Genomic DNA, 18,339 nt, shown 5'->3' with positions numbered 1-18,339 from the left:
CGTAGCTAGTAGGATCCAATAGTATATTAAAAGATTATCCAGCATGACCAGGTGGGATTTATACTGGGAATGCAAGGCTGGTTCAACATTTGCAAATCAATCAATGTGAGAGAACACATTAATAAAGAAAAGAGAAGAACCACATGGTTCTTTCAATTGATGCAGAAAAAAACATTTAAGAAAATACAGCATCCTTTCCTGATTAAAACTCTTTAATGTGGGCGCCTGGGTGGCTCAGTGGGTTAAGCCGCTGCCTTCGGCTCAGGTCATGATCTCAGGGTCCTGGGATCGAGTCCCGCATCCGGCTCTCTGCTCGGCAGGGAGCCTGCTTCCTCCTCTCTCTCTGCCTGCCTCTCTGCCTACTTGTAATCTTTCTCTGTCAAATAAATAAATAAAATCTTAAAAAAAAAACCTCTTTAATGTGTAGGGATAAAGGAAACATTCCTCAATTTCATGAAAAACATCCATGAAAATCCCACAGCAAATATCATTCTCAATGGGGAAAAGCTGAGAGCCTTCCTTTTAAGATCAGGGACATGACAAGTATGCCCAATCTTGCCACTTTTGTTCAACAAGTGGTAGAAATCCTAGAAGCAGCAATTAGACAAGAAAAAGAAATAAAATATATTCAAACTGGCAAAGAAGAAGACAAACTCTCCCTCTTTTCTCAGATGACACAATACGTATGTGGAAAACCCAAAATACTCCACCTCCAAATTACTAGAACTCATACAGCAATTCAGTAATGTGGCAGAATGTAAAATTAATGCACGGAAATCAGTTGTTTTCTTATACACTAACAATGAAACTGTATGAAAAGAAATAAGAGAATTGATTCAATTTATAATAGCACCAAAAAACCATAAGATACCTTGGCATAAACCTAACCAAAGAGGAAAAGGATCTATACCTTAGAAACTATAGAAAACTCAAGAAAGAAATTGAAGAAGACACAAAAAGATGGAAAAACATTCCATGTTCATGGATCAGAAAGATAAACATTGTTAAAATGTCTTTGCTGCCTAGAGCAATCTATACATTCAATACTATCCTGATCAAAATACCAGTGGCATTTTTCAAAGTGCTGGAACAAACAATCCTAAAATTTTTATGGAATCAGAAAAGACCTCAAATGACCAAGAAAATGTTGAAAAAAAAAAAAACAAAACCAAAGCTGGAGGCATCATGTGGCCTGATTTCAAGCTATATTTCAAAGCTGTGATCACCAAGACAGCACGGTACTGGCACAAAAACAGACACACAGACCAATGGAACAGAAAAGAGAGTCCAGATATGGATCCTCAACTCTATGGTCAAATAATCTTCTACAAATCAGGAAAAAATATCAAATGGAAAAATGATTGTCTCTTCAGTAAGTGGTTCTGGGAAAATTGGACAGCTATATACAGAAGAATAAAACTTGACCATTCTCTTACATCAAACACAAAGATAAACTAAATGGATGAGAGACCTCAATGTGAGACAGGAATCCATCAAAATCCCAGAGGAGAACATAGGCAGTAACCTCTTTGACATCGGCCACAGCAACTTCTTTCAAGACATGTCTCCAAAGGCAAGGGAAACAAAAGTGAATATGAATTTCATCAAGATAGAAAGCTTCTGCACAGCAAAGGAAACAGTCAACAAAACAAAGAGGCAACCCACAGAATGACAGAAGATATTTTCAAATGACACTACAGACAAAGGGCTGAAATCCAAGATTTATAAAGAACTTCTCAAACCCAACACCCAAAAAACAAATAATCAAGTTTTAAAAAATGGGCAAAGGATGTGAACAGACACTTCTCCAAAGAAGACATACAAATGGCTAACAGAAACATGAAAAAAATGTTCATCCTTGTTAGCCATCAGGGAAATTCAAATCAAAACAACATTGAGATACCCCTTTATACCAGTTAGAATGGCAAAAATTGACAAGGCAAGAAACAACAAGTGTTGGAGAGGCTGGGGAGAAAGGGGAACCCTCTTACACTGTTTTTGGAAATGCAAGTTGGTACAGCCACTTTGGAAAACAGTGGAGGTTCCTCAAAAAATCAAAAATAGGGCACCTGGGTGGCTCAGCGGGTTAAGCCGCTGCCTTCGGCTCGGGTCGTGATCTCCGGGTCCTGGGATCGAGTCCTGCATCGGGCTCTCTGTTCAGCAGGGAGCCTGCTTCCTCCTCTCTCTCTGCCTGCCTCTCTGCCTACTTGTGGTCTCTCTCTGTCAAATAAATAAATAGAATCTTTAAAAAAAATTAAAAATAGAGCTACCCTATGACCCAGAAATTGCGCTGCTGGGCATTTACCCCAAAGATACATATGTAGTGAAAAGCAAACCTGCACCCCAATGCTCCAGCAGAAATGTCCACAATAGCCAAACTGTGGAAGTAGTCAAGATGTCCTTCAACAGATGAATGGATAAAGAATGGATGTATTCTATATACACAATGGAATATTACGCAGTCATCAGAAAGGATGAGTACCCACCATTTGCATAAACATGGATGGGACTGGAGATTATGCTAAGTGAAATAAGTCAAGCAGAGAACATTGATTATCATACGATTTCACTTTTGGGGGAATATAAGGAATAGCATGGAGGACATTAGGAGAAGGAAGGGAAAAATGAAGAGGGGGAAATCAGAGGGGGAGACAAACCATGAGAGGCTGTGGACTCCCAGAAACAAACTGGGAGTTTTAGAGAAGAGGGGGGGAGGATGGGTGAGCCTGGTAATGGGTATTAAGGAGGGCACATATTGCAAGGAGCACTGGGTGTTATTCACAAACAATGAATCATGGAACACTGCATCAAAGACTAATAATGTACTGTATGGGGACTAACATAACGTAATAAATAAATAAATAAATAAATAAAACCGAGCTCAAGTATTCCCTGCAAAAACCATCCTAACAGCTCACAAGTATTTAACAAATCACAAATAATGTGCTAAGCCTGCTTTTCCCTGGATAGAGTGAATTATACTTTTCTCCAGGCTCTTTTGAAATGCTGGCCATGCCTCCTTCATAGAACTAGTCACATGTTAGACTTAGTTCTACATTTGAAAAACCCATGTTGCATTTGTCATTATGTTCTAGCACTTTGTTCTAAGCAATGCATTAACAAAACCCTTCCAAAGCTCTCTAAGGCCAATCTGACCTTGAGTTAACTCTAGAACTCTACTACCCTGATGGCATGTTCTGTTTTCTGGCCTGCAGCCTTTGGATTGTCATGTATAGCCACTGGCTATACACTCACAGCAAGCCAATAGTCTTGTGAGTCTGAATACCTGGTTAAGAAACCCCCTTGGTGGGCAAAGAACAAGCCTAGTGAATGAGATCTGTATAGACTCAATGAGTGCTCCCTCCATTAGTTCATTAAAGAGGTCCATCTCTTGTCTTAGGAAAATTCGGTATAAAGACAGGGCCAAACCCCTCCTCCTGTCTATCTCTCTGTCTCTCCCCCACCCCTCCTTCCCTCCATCTTCCCTTGCCCTCCTCATTCCTATCTCTCTCAACAGAGAGAGAATCCTTATGTAACTGTAGAATGGTGGTTTTAACCCATGAAAATTTAGTCTGGACCAGATCATTGGGTTCTTTCCTTTACACACTAACATGTAAGCAGAGATAAAGCCAACTTACTTTAACCAGAGCTCTCTTGATGACATTGCCAATATCTTGTCTCCACTCAGGAATGTCAGGGTTGTGGTAGTCCAAGTTTGGAGAGAATGACAATAGTTGGGACTGGAAATATTCTGCAAGGACAGAAGGTGTGTGAGTAGGGCTGAGAGAGGGATGGCAGACTAGCGGATGCTGTAATCACTGTGCTTTAGGGAAATCGTCCACTCTTCCATGAGGCCTCAGCTATAATTCCTTTTTATTGGCTTCTGAAAGAAGGTGGGGCTTGGTGACTGCAAGGGGATTTATGCTCCTACCATGTAGGATTCCTAGCATCTTAAGCCCTTCTTCTGGTAAAAGAAAATTATTTGAAATGAAAGGTAATTATGAACCCCAGAAGAAGAAAGTATTTACTATTTTGGCGTTATTGTGCAGAGCCGATGATAAAGCATTAACAAGCTGGGCTTGGTTGGAATCAGGCCTTGCCAAGTATCTTCCCCTTAGTTCCTCTGACCTTCCTCCTAGAAACCATCTCAAGGGACTAGATCAAAATCCTGTGTGTAGAGTGTGGGTAATGTTCAGTTTCTTGACCCAGTTGGTGGGTCCACAGGTCTGTTTAATTTGTGGGAAGTCATGAAACTAAACACGTGTTATGTGTGTACTCTTCTGCATTAAATTTACACTTTAGTAAAAATGCTTGCTTAAAAAAGTCCTCCAGGTACCTGATGAGAGAGTATCAAATTGGCAGAGATGTAGGAAAAGGTGCTCACCTGAACGGAGGCTGAAGAAGTATGTTCTGAGTCAGAGGACTTTTTAGAAAGCCCCAGGTATAGTAGCAAGCTTTAGGGGCCTGGGGGAGGTTGTGTTAGATGGTGTTGAAAGCAAAACTTGATTTAAAATAGATTTAATAATTAGGAATGGTTTTCCAGGATTGAGAACAGGAAGTTAGCCTTATTATCCACTCTTTTTTCTAGTTCTACCTTCCCATCCTGGCCTTATTCTTGAGCCTTTGCAGCCAAGGATTTAGAATTTTTCAACAATTGGTTATATGGACTTCATCTCAGTAACTTAGCTATGAGTTCTGCAAGGATAGGGAACCATGACTCCTCTTTTGAAATCACTGGTCCCCATGGTCACAAAGGGTTGGGGCTGCACACATGTTGTAGATACCTCAGCAGGACATCAGATCTAGCTGCCTCTATGACAGTCTTTCTAGTTTAGCATCCTTCAACTTACGATATGTGCTTGTCTAATGAGAGCCCCATCAGGATCATCTTAGGGAATAATAGATGCTTGTCTATGCCCATCTGTGCCAGTTTCTCTTGCAGCCTCAGTGTCTATTCAGGAACAAGGTAGAAGATATGTTTAGAAATCCCTTGTTGACCTACATAATTTCCCCCTGGTGTGGGGAATTTTCAAAGCAGTTGGGGTTGCCCTAAGGGTAGGCAGATGGCATTGATTGGACAGGAGGGGGCAACACAGAACAATTTTCAGGGCTTACCATGCACAGCAATGTCTTTTGTGTCCTGGATAAGGGCATTTCCAGCAGCTACCTGGACAGTGATGGTGTTGGTGCCTTCGGCCAGGAATGTGAAGGAAATGCTGCTGTCCAAGGTGATGAGAGGCTAAAAGAAGGAAAGATACCCATTTAGTCCTCTGTGGGATATCAAATTTTCTTCCTTTCTTACAAATCTCAGACTGTCACAAATCTGCATGGTATTTTTGTGTCCCCAAGGGATCCTAACTTGAAACAAGAAAAGAGAAAATGACTTTTTGTAGCTTCCAAAAACTGTGATTATACCCAGTATCCAGGAAGAACAGTAATATCCTTAAAATACACTGTAAAGTGTAATCCCGAAAGATGAAGATAAGTTTGGACACTCTGGATTTTGCATGTCACCCTCTTCCTTCTCCTGGGGCAAAGTAGAAGCAACATTTTTAACCTATTTCGGCTGGCTCTGGGAATAGATCATTTATTTCTCTTCTCCTCCAATATTCTGTGTCACTTGCATTTCCTCCTGTATTCCACTGGGGTGTAAGACCTTTCAGAGAGGTGGTCACATTTTATTTACTTTTATATCACCCATCATTGGCATATTACTTTTGTGTAGTAGAATACACATGTTAGTTGGATGCATGGTCCAATCACTAACATTTTATTATATCTGTGTTTTCCACTGCAAAGCATTTCTAACATTTTAAACAGGTTGGAAAATAATAAACATACACATCTGTGACCATTTGAATTCCTTTTTTCTTTTTTCTGCTTTATTTCCCTGATCACAACATATACAGGTTTTCCAATGATAGACAGAAACAGAAGCTATTACTTTCCTGAGAATTTGGAACTTGATGAAAGTAGGTGCTTCTGGGAGAGAAGAATGCAGATCCTGAGGTTGAAGAGTCATTATTCAGTGGTCATCTTAAGGCCTGCATCCTTCCAAGTTCCTGCTGTTTGGCAAGGTACAACCCAGTAGTAGGAAGCTGCTCTGAGGCAGCTCTCAAAGAGATGTCACAAGCACAGGTGAGCAGACTCCCTCTCCTCTTTGTATGTCAGGATAGCCATGGGACAGAGACCAAGAAGGCAGCCAGTTGGGGAAGCAGAGAGCAGTTCCTGAAGGGGGTGCATGTGGGCCAGCCCTTACACAGCATACTCAGGCTCTCCTGACTGAACATGGTCTAGGTATGTGTCAGAGCCCTGCAGAGACTCACAGATGTGGCTCTCAGACAGCGTCCCTGCTGCAAGACTAAAATTGCTTTCCAGCTCAGAATTTCCAACTGGGCCTCTGAAACATAATTTGATTTCTTCTTTAAAATTCTGGAGTCAGACAGGCTACCGTCGCACTACAAGTATTATGCCAAAAGAAATAAGTCAGTCAGAGAAAGACAAATACGTGTGATTTCATTCATATGTGGAATTTAAGAAACAAAGCAAATGAAGAAAGAGGAGAAGAAAGAGTGAGGGGGGCAAACAAAGACAGACTCTTAACTACAGAGAAGAAGCTGATGGTTACCTGAAGGGAGTAGGTAGGGAGTAAGGGGTGGCAGGAGGGTTGGGTGAAACAGGTGATGGGGATGAAGGCAGGCACTAGCTGTGATGAACAATGGATGATGGATGGAAGTGCTGAATCACTGTATTGTACACCTGACACTAATATTACATTGTATGTTAACTAACTGGAATTTAAAAATAAAATAAAATTCTGTAGTTCCTTTTTTTTTTTTTTTTGATCAGGCTGACAACTGGAGTTGGGCAAGAGGAGAGACATTGCGGCATGTGACATACCTTCTTCTTTGTTTGCTATATTAAAGAAAGATGTGAGTACAGAAAGGAAGGTATTTGTGTTGAGCACTGAGTGTTATATGTAAGGGATGAATCAGTAAGTTGTACTCCTAAAATCATTATTATACTACATGTTAACTAACAGGAACTTTAAATAAAGTTTTGGAAAAAAGAAAGAAAGAAAGAAAGAGAAACATTCTTTCATTTAACTAAGAGCAGACCCCAGTTCAAGTATTCTTAAGGCTCAATGACAGTACACACAAGGGTGTGGCCTTCTAAATTAAATAATGAATGAGTTGCAAATAGGTTCTATGATGTATATCAACTTCCATGAGCTGAGAGTGGCTATTTAGTGTCCTGGGTCGAGAAAGAAGCTAAAGTCAAGTTGGGTTCAGCATACCAATGTTGGCCATGGCAATGAAATAATGCATAACACAGAGTTGCCATTTCTAGTGTAATAAGAACAAAGACTTGAAATTCTAGCTTTATTTAGTTGCTATTTATTTGGCAAAGTTAGTTACCATTTTGAGCCTCAGTTCTTTATCCGTTAAATGAAAGGTCTGGGTTGGAAAATCTTTGAGCACTTTATTCAGCAATCAGAATATACAGGATTGATGAATGTCTTATGGCAAACTTTCTAGTCTCCACTAGTCAATCCATTCAATCTTAGCTGTTAGGAGACCTTCGTTTGCTTCACTACCTAGTCATATTCTTTGGAATAAAAATGAGATGCTACTATATACCCAACAGAATAGCTAAATTTTCTTTAAAAATGATAATATAAAATATGACTAAGTATGCAGAGCAACTAGAGCTCTCATACTTTTTTTGGTGGGATATAAACTTAGGGAGAAGTTTAGTTTTACAAGAAATTGCAATAATTTTTCCCCAAAAAGTACTATCTTATATTTTATGACTTAGCAATTGCAGTCTTGAGAATTTAGTTGAGAGAAAAGAAAATATATGTCCACAAACAAACACAAATGTTCATGGAAGCTTATTCATAATAGCCCCAAACTGGAAATAGCCCAGGAATTCATTAACAGGAAAAAGAATAGTATATCCGTACAATGAACATAAAGTTAAAAAAAATGATATATACAACAGTATGTATATGGATAAATCCCCAAACTATAAGAACTGAAAGAAGGCTTACATGAAAGAATTCATATGGTATGATTTTATATATGAAGTTCTAGAACAGGCAAATCTAATCTAAGATAGAAAAAAAAGGAGTGGTTGATTTTGAGGCTTGGGGGTGAGTGTTGACTGAGAAAGGCAATGAGGGAACTTTCTGGAGTGATAGTGTTTATTTTGGTATAGACATTTTGACAAGAGTTTGTGTTACACGTGAATGCTTTTGTCAAAACTCAAAAAGTGCACACTTCAGATGTATGCATTTAATCACTGATACCACCATGGGGAAAAAAGTGATAGGAAATACTGAACCCTAGTTAATGATTTGCAAGCTGAAGCATTTAGCGCCAAGTATACTGGTGTCTAAAATTTGAAGTGAGTGAAAAAATTAAGATTAACTGATGGATAGACAGAAGGACAGATAACCAGACGTGATAAAACAAAAATAATAAAGGTTAATGGCAGACTACAGGTCGTATATAGATGTTCACTGTAAAATTATTTCAACTTTAGTGTATGTTTGAAGTTTTCCATAATAAAATGTTGGGACAGAAACATGAAAGAAATAATCAATGTGATTTCATTTTTCCTGATTCCATGAATGACTCTGACCATGACTATATTCCATTTTGGTTTCCTGCCATCCCTGCTGTCATCGTCACACCTCTCACTACCAGGCGTTTTTCTCCCTTAACCGTTATCTTTTCATGAAACCTTCACAAATTCCATGACATCTTCTTCAGCTCTCACTGGTCCATATGCCTCCCGTTCTTTACACACTTTTGTAGCCTTAGACTTGGGTAGTTGGTACTCTTCTAGGCAATGGCATCACTTTTTTTAAAAAAAAAATTAATTTATTTACTTGAAAGAAAGAGAGAGAGTGGGGTGGGGAGGGGCAGAGCAAGAGATAAAGAGAGAATCATAAGCAGACACCCCCACTAAGCATAGAGCCCAGTGCGGGGCTTGATCTCACAACTCTGAGATCCTGACCTGAGCTGAAATCAAGAGTCAGACACTTAACCAATGAGCCACCCAGGCACCCTTAAAAAAATCTCTTTTGAGAGGAGTGGAATTCTTCTTGTCCCTGAAGATTTGTTCTTCTCTCCCTTGGGCTTCTTCCCTAGGAGATTCAGGAGCCAAACAAGGGTACAGGGCGGTAAGACAAAGGGGGTGCCATCTATGGTGAGAGGGAGTGTGTCATCTGATCAGACAGTTAGGGCTCTGAGTTATGCCAGATAGTGCTGAATGGGAACGCACGGTTCTCGGGTGGCAGGCCATAGGATCCCATGCTAGGAAAGAGATAGGAGCTAATTTTGTTTTCCAAATTGCCTTTGTTTTTCATCAATTGATACGCTACCATGGCTGATTTCACCTTCCTTGCAAAGCTGGAACACTCAACAGGATTCCTGAATTCTTCATTGGCCACCAATATCTAGGGTGTAATACTAAATTAAATCAAGTGTTGTAAGGTTCATTTACTAAATCTATTAGGCAAGCAGACACATTTATTAAGCCAGACCTCTGTTAATCCAAGCAAATTGGCCTTTCAGAGCTCGACAAATCCAACAGGCAGCTGATTGACTTCTCTGTCTCTGTGCTTTGTCCAAGCTGTGGGGCTAGCCTACGGTAAGACCCCCTGGAATAATAGACCTCATTCCCTGCCTAGGTTGTGGGTTACATCCCTGCCCACAAACTCCCTTACTGCAACAGGTCACATATTATCCACTGAACCCAGAGAGATATCAACAAAGCTCAGGGTGACTATTTAGTTATGAGAGTTCCACTTGATTAATTGAACAAGGAGCTTCAGGGAAATCTTTGGATGCAGCCTACACCAGTTTCCCAGACGCTGTAAGTCAAGTTAATATTGAACATTATAAAACCTACACAATTTAAATGTATACCTTGATAAAAGCTGCCATTCCCAAATTGGACAGACTATGCAATCACTAGGCTTGCCTTACTTAAAGCCTTCAGCAGATTATACAGTATCATGTAAAAAAGCATTTACCAGATGAAGTCGAAAAGGCAGGATACATAGTGACAGATATACTATGATTAGAACTATGTAAAACAACATGAAATATATACAAAGACCAAAATGGAGTAAAGCAAAAGAGGATCTATATGTGTGTTATGGCTATGGGATTAATTGGAAAATTCATAGGGAAAAAAATCCCCTCAAACCTTCACACACACACACACACACACACACACACTCTCAGACATATCCAAAACCTCCTCAAAAGTCTAAAGAATCACTGTCAATGAATCTGGTTCTATCTTCTGTCACCCCATCATAAATATGAACTTCAAACAAAAAGCATCATTTATGCCATTCAAAGCCACCTGTTATGTGTCCCCCACACCTTCCAGTTCTTTCTTTTTTCTCTAAATCTAAGCTCAAATGAATCCTCAGTTTTGTCTGTATCTGTCTATACAGAACACAACCATGTCTTACCTTTCCATACAAATCTCTTTTCCCTCCTCTGTCTCAATTCGAATGTTTTTCAATACCAGGTTAAGACCAACTTCATCCATGACTCACTCCATGATCAGCAAGGTGTGCATCCATCACCATTGAGGCAGCTTGACTGGGCCAGTAACATTACATTCCTACCATCATACAACTTCAGATTCTCAAACAGATTATTTCTTAAAGGAAACAAATGGAATTTACCCTGATTTGTATTTCTCACAACGTCTAGCACAAAATATGGGCTCTTGAAAAAGATCCACAGAGCTACTGATGCAAATTCACATCTCTCCTGATCAGTTTGTTGGTATATGAGACTACTATTGAATTTTAGGAATGTTTGCTTTCTTCTCTTTACTTATATGTCACACTTGCTCATCATCCTTGCATTTGTGTTCATCATGCCTTCTCATTTGGACTATAACCTCCTTGAAGGTAGGGACAATGTTGTATGAGCTCCTCTAGTCTGGAAAGCACCAAGTAAAGGGCTAGATATAACAGTTAGGGTGAATTAATTCTTTTTGAGAACTTGATTTAATTCAACCATCTGGGTAAACCTGCCCAATTCTCTTAGTCACAAGACACACACACACACTCATAAAACATTACTTTCCAAGGTTATTAGCCTAAGTGTTTTCTCTGAAAAATGGGATAATTTCTCCATCAGTAATGTTCTAATGATTAAGTTAAATAATGTGTACGAAGAGCTTTCTACAAAGCAGAAGTAGGAATAAATGTTCCAAATTAGCTCCTTTTACAGATCAGTTTGCTAGTCAAAGGGAACTAAAATAGCTCCAAAATCAGAGAGCTCACCAGAACACTCAAAGATACTCATTAATTTGCCAGCCAAATATGGTGCTCATTGGATCAGTTATTGGGCAATGAAATCACCTCAATGTGTATCTGGTACGGTGCTGGCAAAGAGCACTGAAAATATACCTCCTTCACTGAACCAAATGACCACTCTCAGAGGTGGGAAAGAAATATGTGGAACCCAAGTCAGACACACCATTGAGATGTAGATGTCATTGACGCAAATGATGAGCTCAACAGTGACTAATATTTTCAAGTGCTTAGATTCTAAGCACATCTAAGTTACTAATATTTACTATTCCTAATTATCATTTGCTTACTGTTAGTTACTAATAGTTACTGCTATTACTATTCTGGCATTATAATGACCAAAACCAAGGTTCAGAGAAATTACATGACTTGATTAAAGGCATATGCAAAAAGGAATCTGAGTCTGGACTGTGACCCAGATTCATCCTTTTTCAAAACTACTCTATGCTGGGTATTTGAGCAACACTTCATGCTCAAGCTTAGAGATGGAAATTCCTAACTGAAGGAACGCTCAGGTCATCACCACACCAAACCAAAACAAACCAAACCAAAGCCAAACTATAATGTCAATCAGTAATTTAAAATTTTCTGTTTTAATATGGCATAATATAGATAAGTTAGAGGGATATTTGAAATAATAACTCAGTGATGTTCATGGATTCAACATTAGTATCCTTGCTCTACAGAAAACAAACAAACAAACAAACAACAACAACACTGAGATTTAGATCAGGTGATTTGTTCAAATGAACACAGATAATCATTAGAGAAGCAGAAACTTGACTCTGCAGTCCCTTTATCCACTTCTGTGTTTATTTATCAAAGATACTAATCTAGTAAGGGTCTTAAAATTCAGATCTTAGAATACTCAAAGGGAGAAAAATGAAAGGGGAAAAATGGCATGGTAGAGAAATGCTCTATCTCTAGCTCCTCGGGGTTTCTGAGTAAATCACTGTGTTGACAATGGCCAAGAACTACCGTCTTTGTGCACAGCAGCCTCAGTAAAGATCACCAGGTAAATGACACTAACAGAAAAGAATTCCCTGGCTGGACAGCCAAAGTTCTCAGCAGAGAAATGAACTTAAAATTCTCTAGTTCTAATTTCTCTTCCCAAATCATTTTCTCTTTCTTGTTCACCATGTATGCCTGCCAGTGACTGAACTAGGATTTTAGGGTCTGTAACCTCCAGAAGACAAACAGATTGATGCAGCTAAAGCATCCTGGGACTGGGGGTGGAGCATGGTAGCAGGGAGTTAGGAGACCTGGCTCTACAATTAACCAGATGTTTGAACTTGGGATGCTCATCTCACACAGGGAGCTTTACTTCTCTAACGTACCAAATGGGGCTCTTCATAACCAACCTCTGTATCTCTTGTCCTGGTGAACAGGAAGTCCAGAAATGCAAAAGCTTTGTAACCGATACTAAGAAACTGACTTGAAAGTGTAGAGCATGGACAATGCAAATCGAAAGAGGGTCCCTTGTGTCCATAAGTGTAGTTCTTTTTTCAACCCATCCTAACTCCTAGGTTTTATATCGAAATGAAAAGCATCCATTTAGTGAGTACCTAGTGTGTGTCAGGGAGTTATATAGCATCTCACTTAGCTTTCACAACAGTCAAGATGATAAAGGCATTACTCATTCCAGTTTGTGTTGAGCAAATTAAATTTTAGGTCAAATGACTTCCTCAAGCTCACATAAGCCAGCAGTGTCTCTGTGACTCCAAGGTCCATGTTTACACCACCATATCATTGCTTCCCTAAGAAAGAGCAGGGGTGAACCTTCTCCCACTCCTACCATGCAGGGCCTGAAGTTCTTTTCAGTCTTCAGTCATCTCGAAACAAACAAAACCATCATTGTTCATTCCTTTTTCAAAGGAATTACTATACCAGAACTGAGTATTTATTTCATTTTTCTCCAGATGTCCAGCATTTCCAAGTCTGATATGATATCTTTCTTAAATTATTTTTCAAAAATGAAAGATCATGGGGTTTCTGAATGGCTCAGTTGGTTATTCGTCTGACTCTTGATTTCAGCTCAGGTCATGATCTCAGCGTCATGAGATCAGGCCCTATGTCAGGCTTCACATTCAGCACCAAGTCTGCTTGTCCCCCTCCCTCTGCTCCTCCTCCCACATGCGCTCTCAAATAAATAAATAAATAAAATATTTTTTAAAGATAAAAAGTCTAAGATGAGCAATGACAATCACATCAAGAATGGCTAAGGAAAATGTAAAGACAAAACCAGGAATAGAGAAAAACATTAAGCCATTACATTTAGGGACCCTCAGCCTAACTGCTTCCAAATCCTTTTATATCAGCTTTTGCATTGTTAACACAAATGTCACCATCACCAGTAGCTGAAAGTAGCGAGGACGTGTCAAGTTCAGAGTCTGGCCCTCTGAGTTCCCTTCTTTGAGACTTGTCAGCATCCCCTGCCATTCCTTAAATGAACCGTGGCCTTGTAGATCACCTAGTAGGTCTTGGAGAAGGGTTCTTTGTATGAATTACCCTCTTTGATTTTCATAGCCTTGCATTTAGAGAAAGAATTCACATTTCCAGATGGAGTCGCTGGGTCCAGAGATGCTAAGTGACTCCCTTAACATTATATATCTTGTGGGAGAAAGCCCAGGGTTAAAAATATATATATAAGGTAAATGAAGTTTTAAAAATATTGATTACGGAAGCAAGTTTGTGGAGCTTCTCAAGGTACTCTTTCTTTTTTCGGATCATTTGAACTTTCCTTATTATAATAATGAACCTAGTACAGAGATGAATGTGGTATCCAATTCTGTGGATTCATAGCTTCACTAAGTGCACCGTATTATTCCCATCCCTGGTGCCCCCAACATCAACATGGCAGCTGGGGCCCAGAAGAAATCAGTACAGATCTACTCAGACATAGACCAGAAAGGGCCAAACCTTCGTGCTATTGCCGAACCACCAGAAATAGGTAAGGGTCCCCAGTTGACTGGGCCACACAACGGCACTGATGTTGACCTCCTTATTTCTTATGGCGACAAATGGCACTCGGAGATGAACATGTTCCACGGGACCTGGGGGAACAATGGGAAACAATGTCAATGTTTCTGTTCCTCGACTAAACAAAGTTTATCACACCCCAGATTCTTAATCTTAACCCTTATTACCATCAACTACAATAAAACAAGGATCACAAACTCACAAATGTTGAAGTACGTGTGTGTGTGTGTGTGTGTGTGTGTGCTTGAAACAAATCACCTTGTATAATAGGGAACTCAAACCAGGCTTCAGACTTTTTGAGTGACATCTGAAATTCATTTACATCTGATGTGCCCAGCCATGAATGCTTATGAACCTCCAATCCAAGGACAAAGCTAGTTGACTAGACACTTAGCCAATAAATAGGAAGAAAAACAGCAGTCTCTTTCATTTCTGACAATTAGCCTGTATTGTGATGTGGGGTCAGTGCATCATGTGGAGGGCTCTTCCATTATCCTTGATTGTTAATTGGTTCCATCCTCTTCAACAATCCGCCATTGTGCCTGTCATCTGCAATACTCAGTGGGTGTCATTCAGAAGCTGGCAAGGCTGTTTTACAAAAAGGAAAATGTGTATCTCCCTAAATCAAAGGAGAAACAAAGGCCATGTTCCCAAAGAATAAAAAAGCTGTTTGCAAAAAGGTGACCAAATTTCTCTTCTTTTCCCTTAGAAAACCGATACAAGTAGGGAGAGAACATACATGAACATACCCTACCCATAATAAATGAGGACTGTCATTTAACTCATTTCCAAAATAAAATGAGAAGAGGAAAGAAAATGCTGATGTGAAACATTAACATGTCAGTGTCACACTCTGGGAGGGAGATGAGTTGTTTTTCAACTTCTCCTTTCCCTCCTCCTTTCTTTTCTCTCTTTTCCTTCCTTCCTTCTTCCTTCTTAACTTTTCTTATATCCCTCCTACTTAACCAAATCAAATTAAAGTATTCTAATTAGCTGTTCACAGGCCGCTAGTACATAGTTTCCATTATGATAGCGCTGATGGGCGAACATGGCTAAAGGTCAAGACCAAAGTCCACACATCACCTTTGCCTGGGGGCCCCTAGTTCTTCTCACAGGTGGGACATTTTCCTGACCACTCAGCCTTCACTATTTACATCATGGGTCACTCTGGGGACAGCTCAGTTTAAAGGGAAGACAACAGATGGCTTCTTCTCATTTCTGGTCTGGTTTAAATGTAGCTGTATGATCTTTTCCTCTATCTTCCAGAGCCGTGATACTACACAGCCCATTACTGCATCCCCTGCCTTCCTTTTAGGAATAAAAACATATGACTAGGACGTACGGATGTTAAAAGTACTACAGCATTAGCTTTGGGTTGTCACTGTTTCTACCATCACCATTGCCACTATCACTGTCTCCGTGTATCATTGGGTGGAAGTCCCTCAAAGACAGTGGGAGTTCGTCTGACTCTCGCTGTGTTGTAGGTAAATATATGCTGGGGGAGAAGATGTTGGGACAAAGACTGATGTTTAAGTGAAGGGAGCAGCCTGGTCGACTTGGCCCTGTCCACACTGCATTTTTCAGAACAAGCAGCAAATGTTTGAGAATCTGTGTATTTACCACCTGGGAATAATCTGTGCCTACATCTCTCTGACCACAGACAGATGACCCTGAAGGTTTCTCCCAGCAAATAATTTCTTTTAGCAAATCATTTTAACCTTGTTGCTTCAGAAACAAATTTCGCTGAAGGGTTAGTTATTTTCAATAAGAAAGTCTGCTCAATTATTTTTCTATGGTTTGATTGTTCGTGAAACAATAAAAAAATGAAACACAAGGTATAAGTAAACACTGGCTCCTTTTGTGACTTTATTTACTCATTTGTAGGACCTTATGTGATTTATCTTTCTTTGTTGTTCGTGTTTTGCTGATCCGTGGGGAAGAGAACAAGACAGTAGGAAGGAGTCCCTGACCAGCCATGTCCTGGCAGGAAGGCAAGAACTTTGTGTCTTACAAGAACACCTCAGAGTCTTTCTTGGTGCCCAGATGCAGAGCTCATTCCTCCCCTGCTGGGAAAAGGGCGCTTTGCCTTTAAAGTCAAAATTCCTGTTATTTCTCTTCTCAAAATGCATGAAGCTCATTCCCCTGCCAGCTCTTCAGAACCCGGGCCTTTGCTCAGTTAAGTGATGATGCTGCTAATGTCTTGTGGCCCTGGAAATTCTTCTCAGCTTTCTGTCACTCAGGGGCCTTGGTCCAGCCACACATTGTCAGGGACCTATGCCCAAAAAGATAAAACGAGATCTCCTTCTGCCTAGACTCATGCCAAACAAAAGGATATGGCTTCCATGAATTGGCACGCCATACAAACAGGTATTCCAGCTTTAAGACAAGCATGTTTGGCTAAATAGAATCTCAAAGAACAACAACATGTAACAGCTTTTTAGGGCAAAGAACCTAAGACAGAAGCTCCAGGCTTCAACCTAGGGACGAACACACCATAGAACAGGGAGAAGAAAGCTGAGGGGATTCAAGAGAGACCATAGAAAATGTCTAAAACCCTGTCAAATAGTGCTCTTTTTGATAAAAATCTAATAATCTGTGTGAGATTGGTTATTATGGGTGGCTAACAACTACTTTTGTTAGCTAATGGCCCAAGGTGAGGCCAAGAGCAGTTTCCACTATAATAACTGTCTGGTAAATGCAGCCATGATTGATGTGGAGGGAATTATGAGCATGATAAAAGTTTCAAGGAACATTTCCTCCTTCAAGCACATAACCCACAGTATAAATCGGTTCCTAGCTATTGTATTTTTTGCCACTAAGATACACTGGGCTTTACACCCATCAGGCAGGTCCACTATTGGTGGAATTAGGAATATGGGTGGGGAAGGTGGTTGGGAGAGAGGAAAGTAAATTTTCTCTCTTTGTCTTCATTTTTAAATGCAGCAGTAGCATCAGACAGAAAGTTAGTGGGTAGTATTTAGTAATTACTATAACAGGCCACATTCATCATGAGCCAAGCTGGGTGTAAGTGGCATTTTGTACACTGTGCAGGAAAATGTTAACATAGACCTGAAATTGTCATCCTTAGAAAGTCTTGTATGCAAGACTGGTCCTTGCTAGCACCTGGAAACTTGGCTTTGAGAGTATTTCCAGTCAACATTTAACTGATAAGAGTGGTTCACTATGCCTAGACTATTTATACCAACAATATGGTTTATTCTAAATACGTACTTTCCTTGAGATGTCTGGAATTCTGGCAGATACTTGGCAGAGAATGCCTACTTGACCAGTCCTCAATACTAACCATGGGTACTCTATGACCCAGCAATTGCACTACTGGTTATTTACCCCAAAGATATAGATGTAGTGAACAGAAGGGGCACCTGTACCCCAATGTTCTTAGCTGCAATGTCCACAATAGCCAAACTGTGGAATGAATAAAGAAGATGTGGTTCATATATACAATGGAATATTACTCAGCCATCAGAAAGGATGAATATCTACCATTTACATCAACATGGATAGGACTGGAGGGTACTGTGCTATGTGAAATAAGTCAACCAGAAAAACATAATTATCATATGGTTTCACTCACATGTGGAATATAAGGAATAGTGAGGAGGACCATAGCAAAAGGGAGGGGGAAATTAATGGGAAAAAAATCAGAGAGAGAGAGAGACAAATGATATGAGACTCTTGACTCAGGGAAATATATGTGCTGCCGAAGTGAGCACTTGACTTGGGGAAATAAACTGAGGATTAAGAAAAGGGATGTGGGTAGGGGGAATGGGATAATGGATGATAGGTTTAAAGAAGGCACGTGATATGATGAGCACTAGGTGTTGTACTCAAATGATGAATCATTGAACATTGTATCAGAAATTAATGACGTACTATAACTTGGCTAGTTGAATTTAAATTTAAAAATTAATTAATATAAAATCAAAGCAAAACAAAACATGGGTACTGAGTCTCTAAAGAATTTCTCTGGTAAATAGCCCTCCTCA

General features: G+C 39.8%; 1 protein-coding gene across 4 annotated transcripts in view; it reads right to left on the bottom strand.

Annotated features, from left to right (window-relative positions):
- SORCS3 (sortilin related VPS10 domain containing receptor 3) overlaps window positions 1-18,339 on the bottom strand; it is a 583,502-nt gene that overhangs the window by 16,023 nt on the left and 549,140 nt on the right. For all 4 annotated transcript variants that reach the window (XM_044240465.1, XM_044240466.1, XM_044240467.1 and 1 more), the window contains 3 exons: window positions 14,273-14,406; window positions 5,116-5,239; window positions 3,639-3,751 (listed from right to left, as the gene is read on the bottom strand). In XM_044240465.1, coding sequence (XP_044096400.1) covers window positions 3,639-3,751; window positions 5,116-5,239; window positions 14,273-14,406 — 371 coding nt within the window. The remainder of the gene's footprint in view (window positions 1-3,638; window positions 3,752-5,115; window positions 5,240-14,272; window positions 14,407-18,339) is intronic.

The sequence above is a fragment of the Neovison vison genome, chromosome 2 (genome assembly GCF_020171115.1).
Source record: "Neovison vison isolate M4711 chromosome 2, ASM_NN_V1, whole genome shotgun sequence".
Taxonomy (NCBI): domain Eukaryota; kingdom Metazoa; phylum Chordata; class Mammalia; order Carnivora; family Mustelidae; genus Neogale; species Neogale vison.
This window is presented reverse-complemented; position numbering and strand designations above follow the sequence as displayed.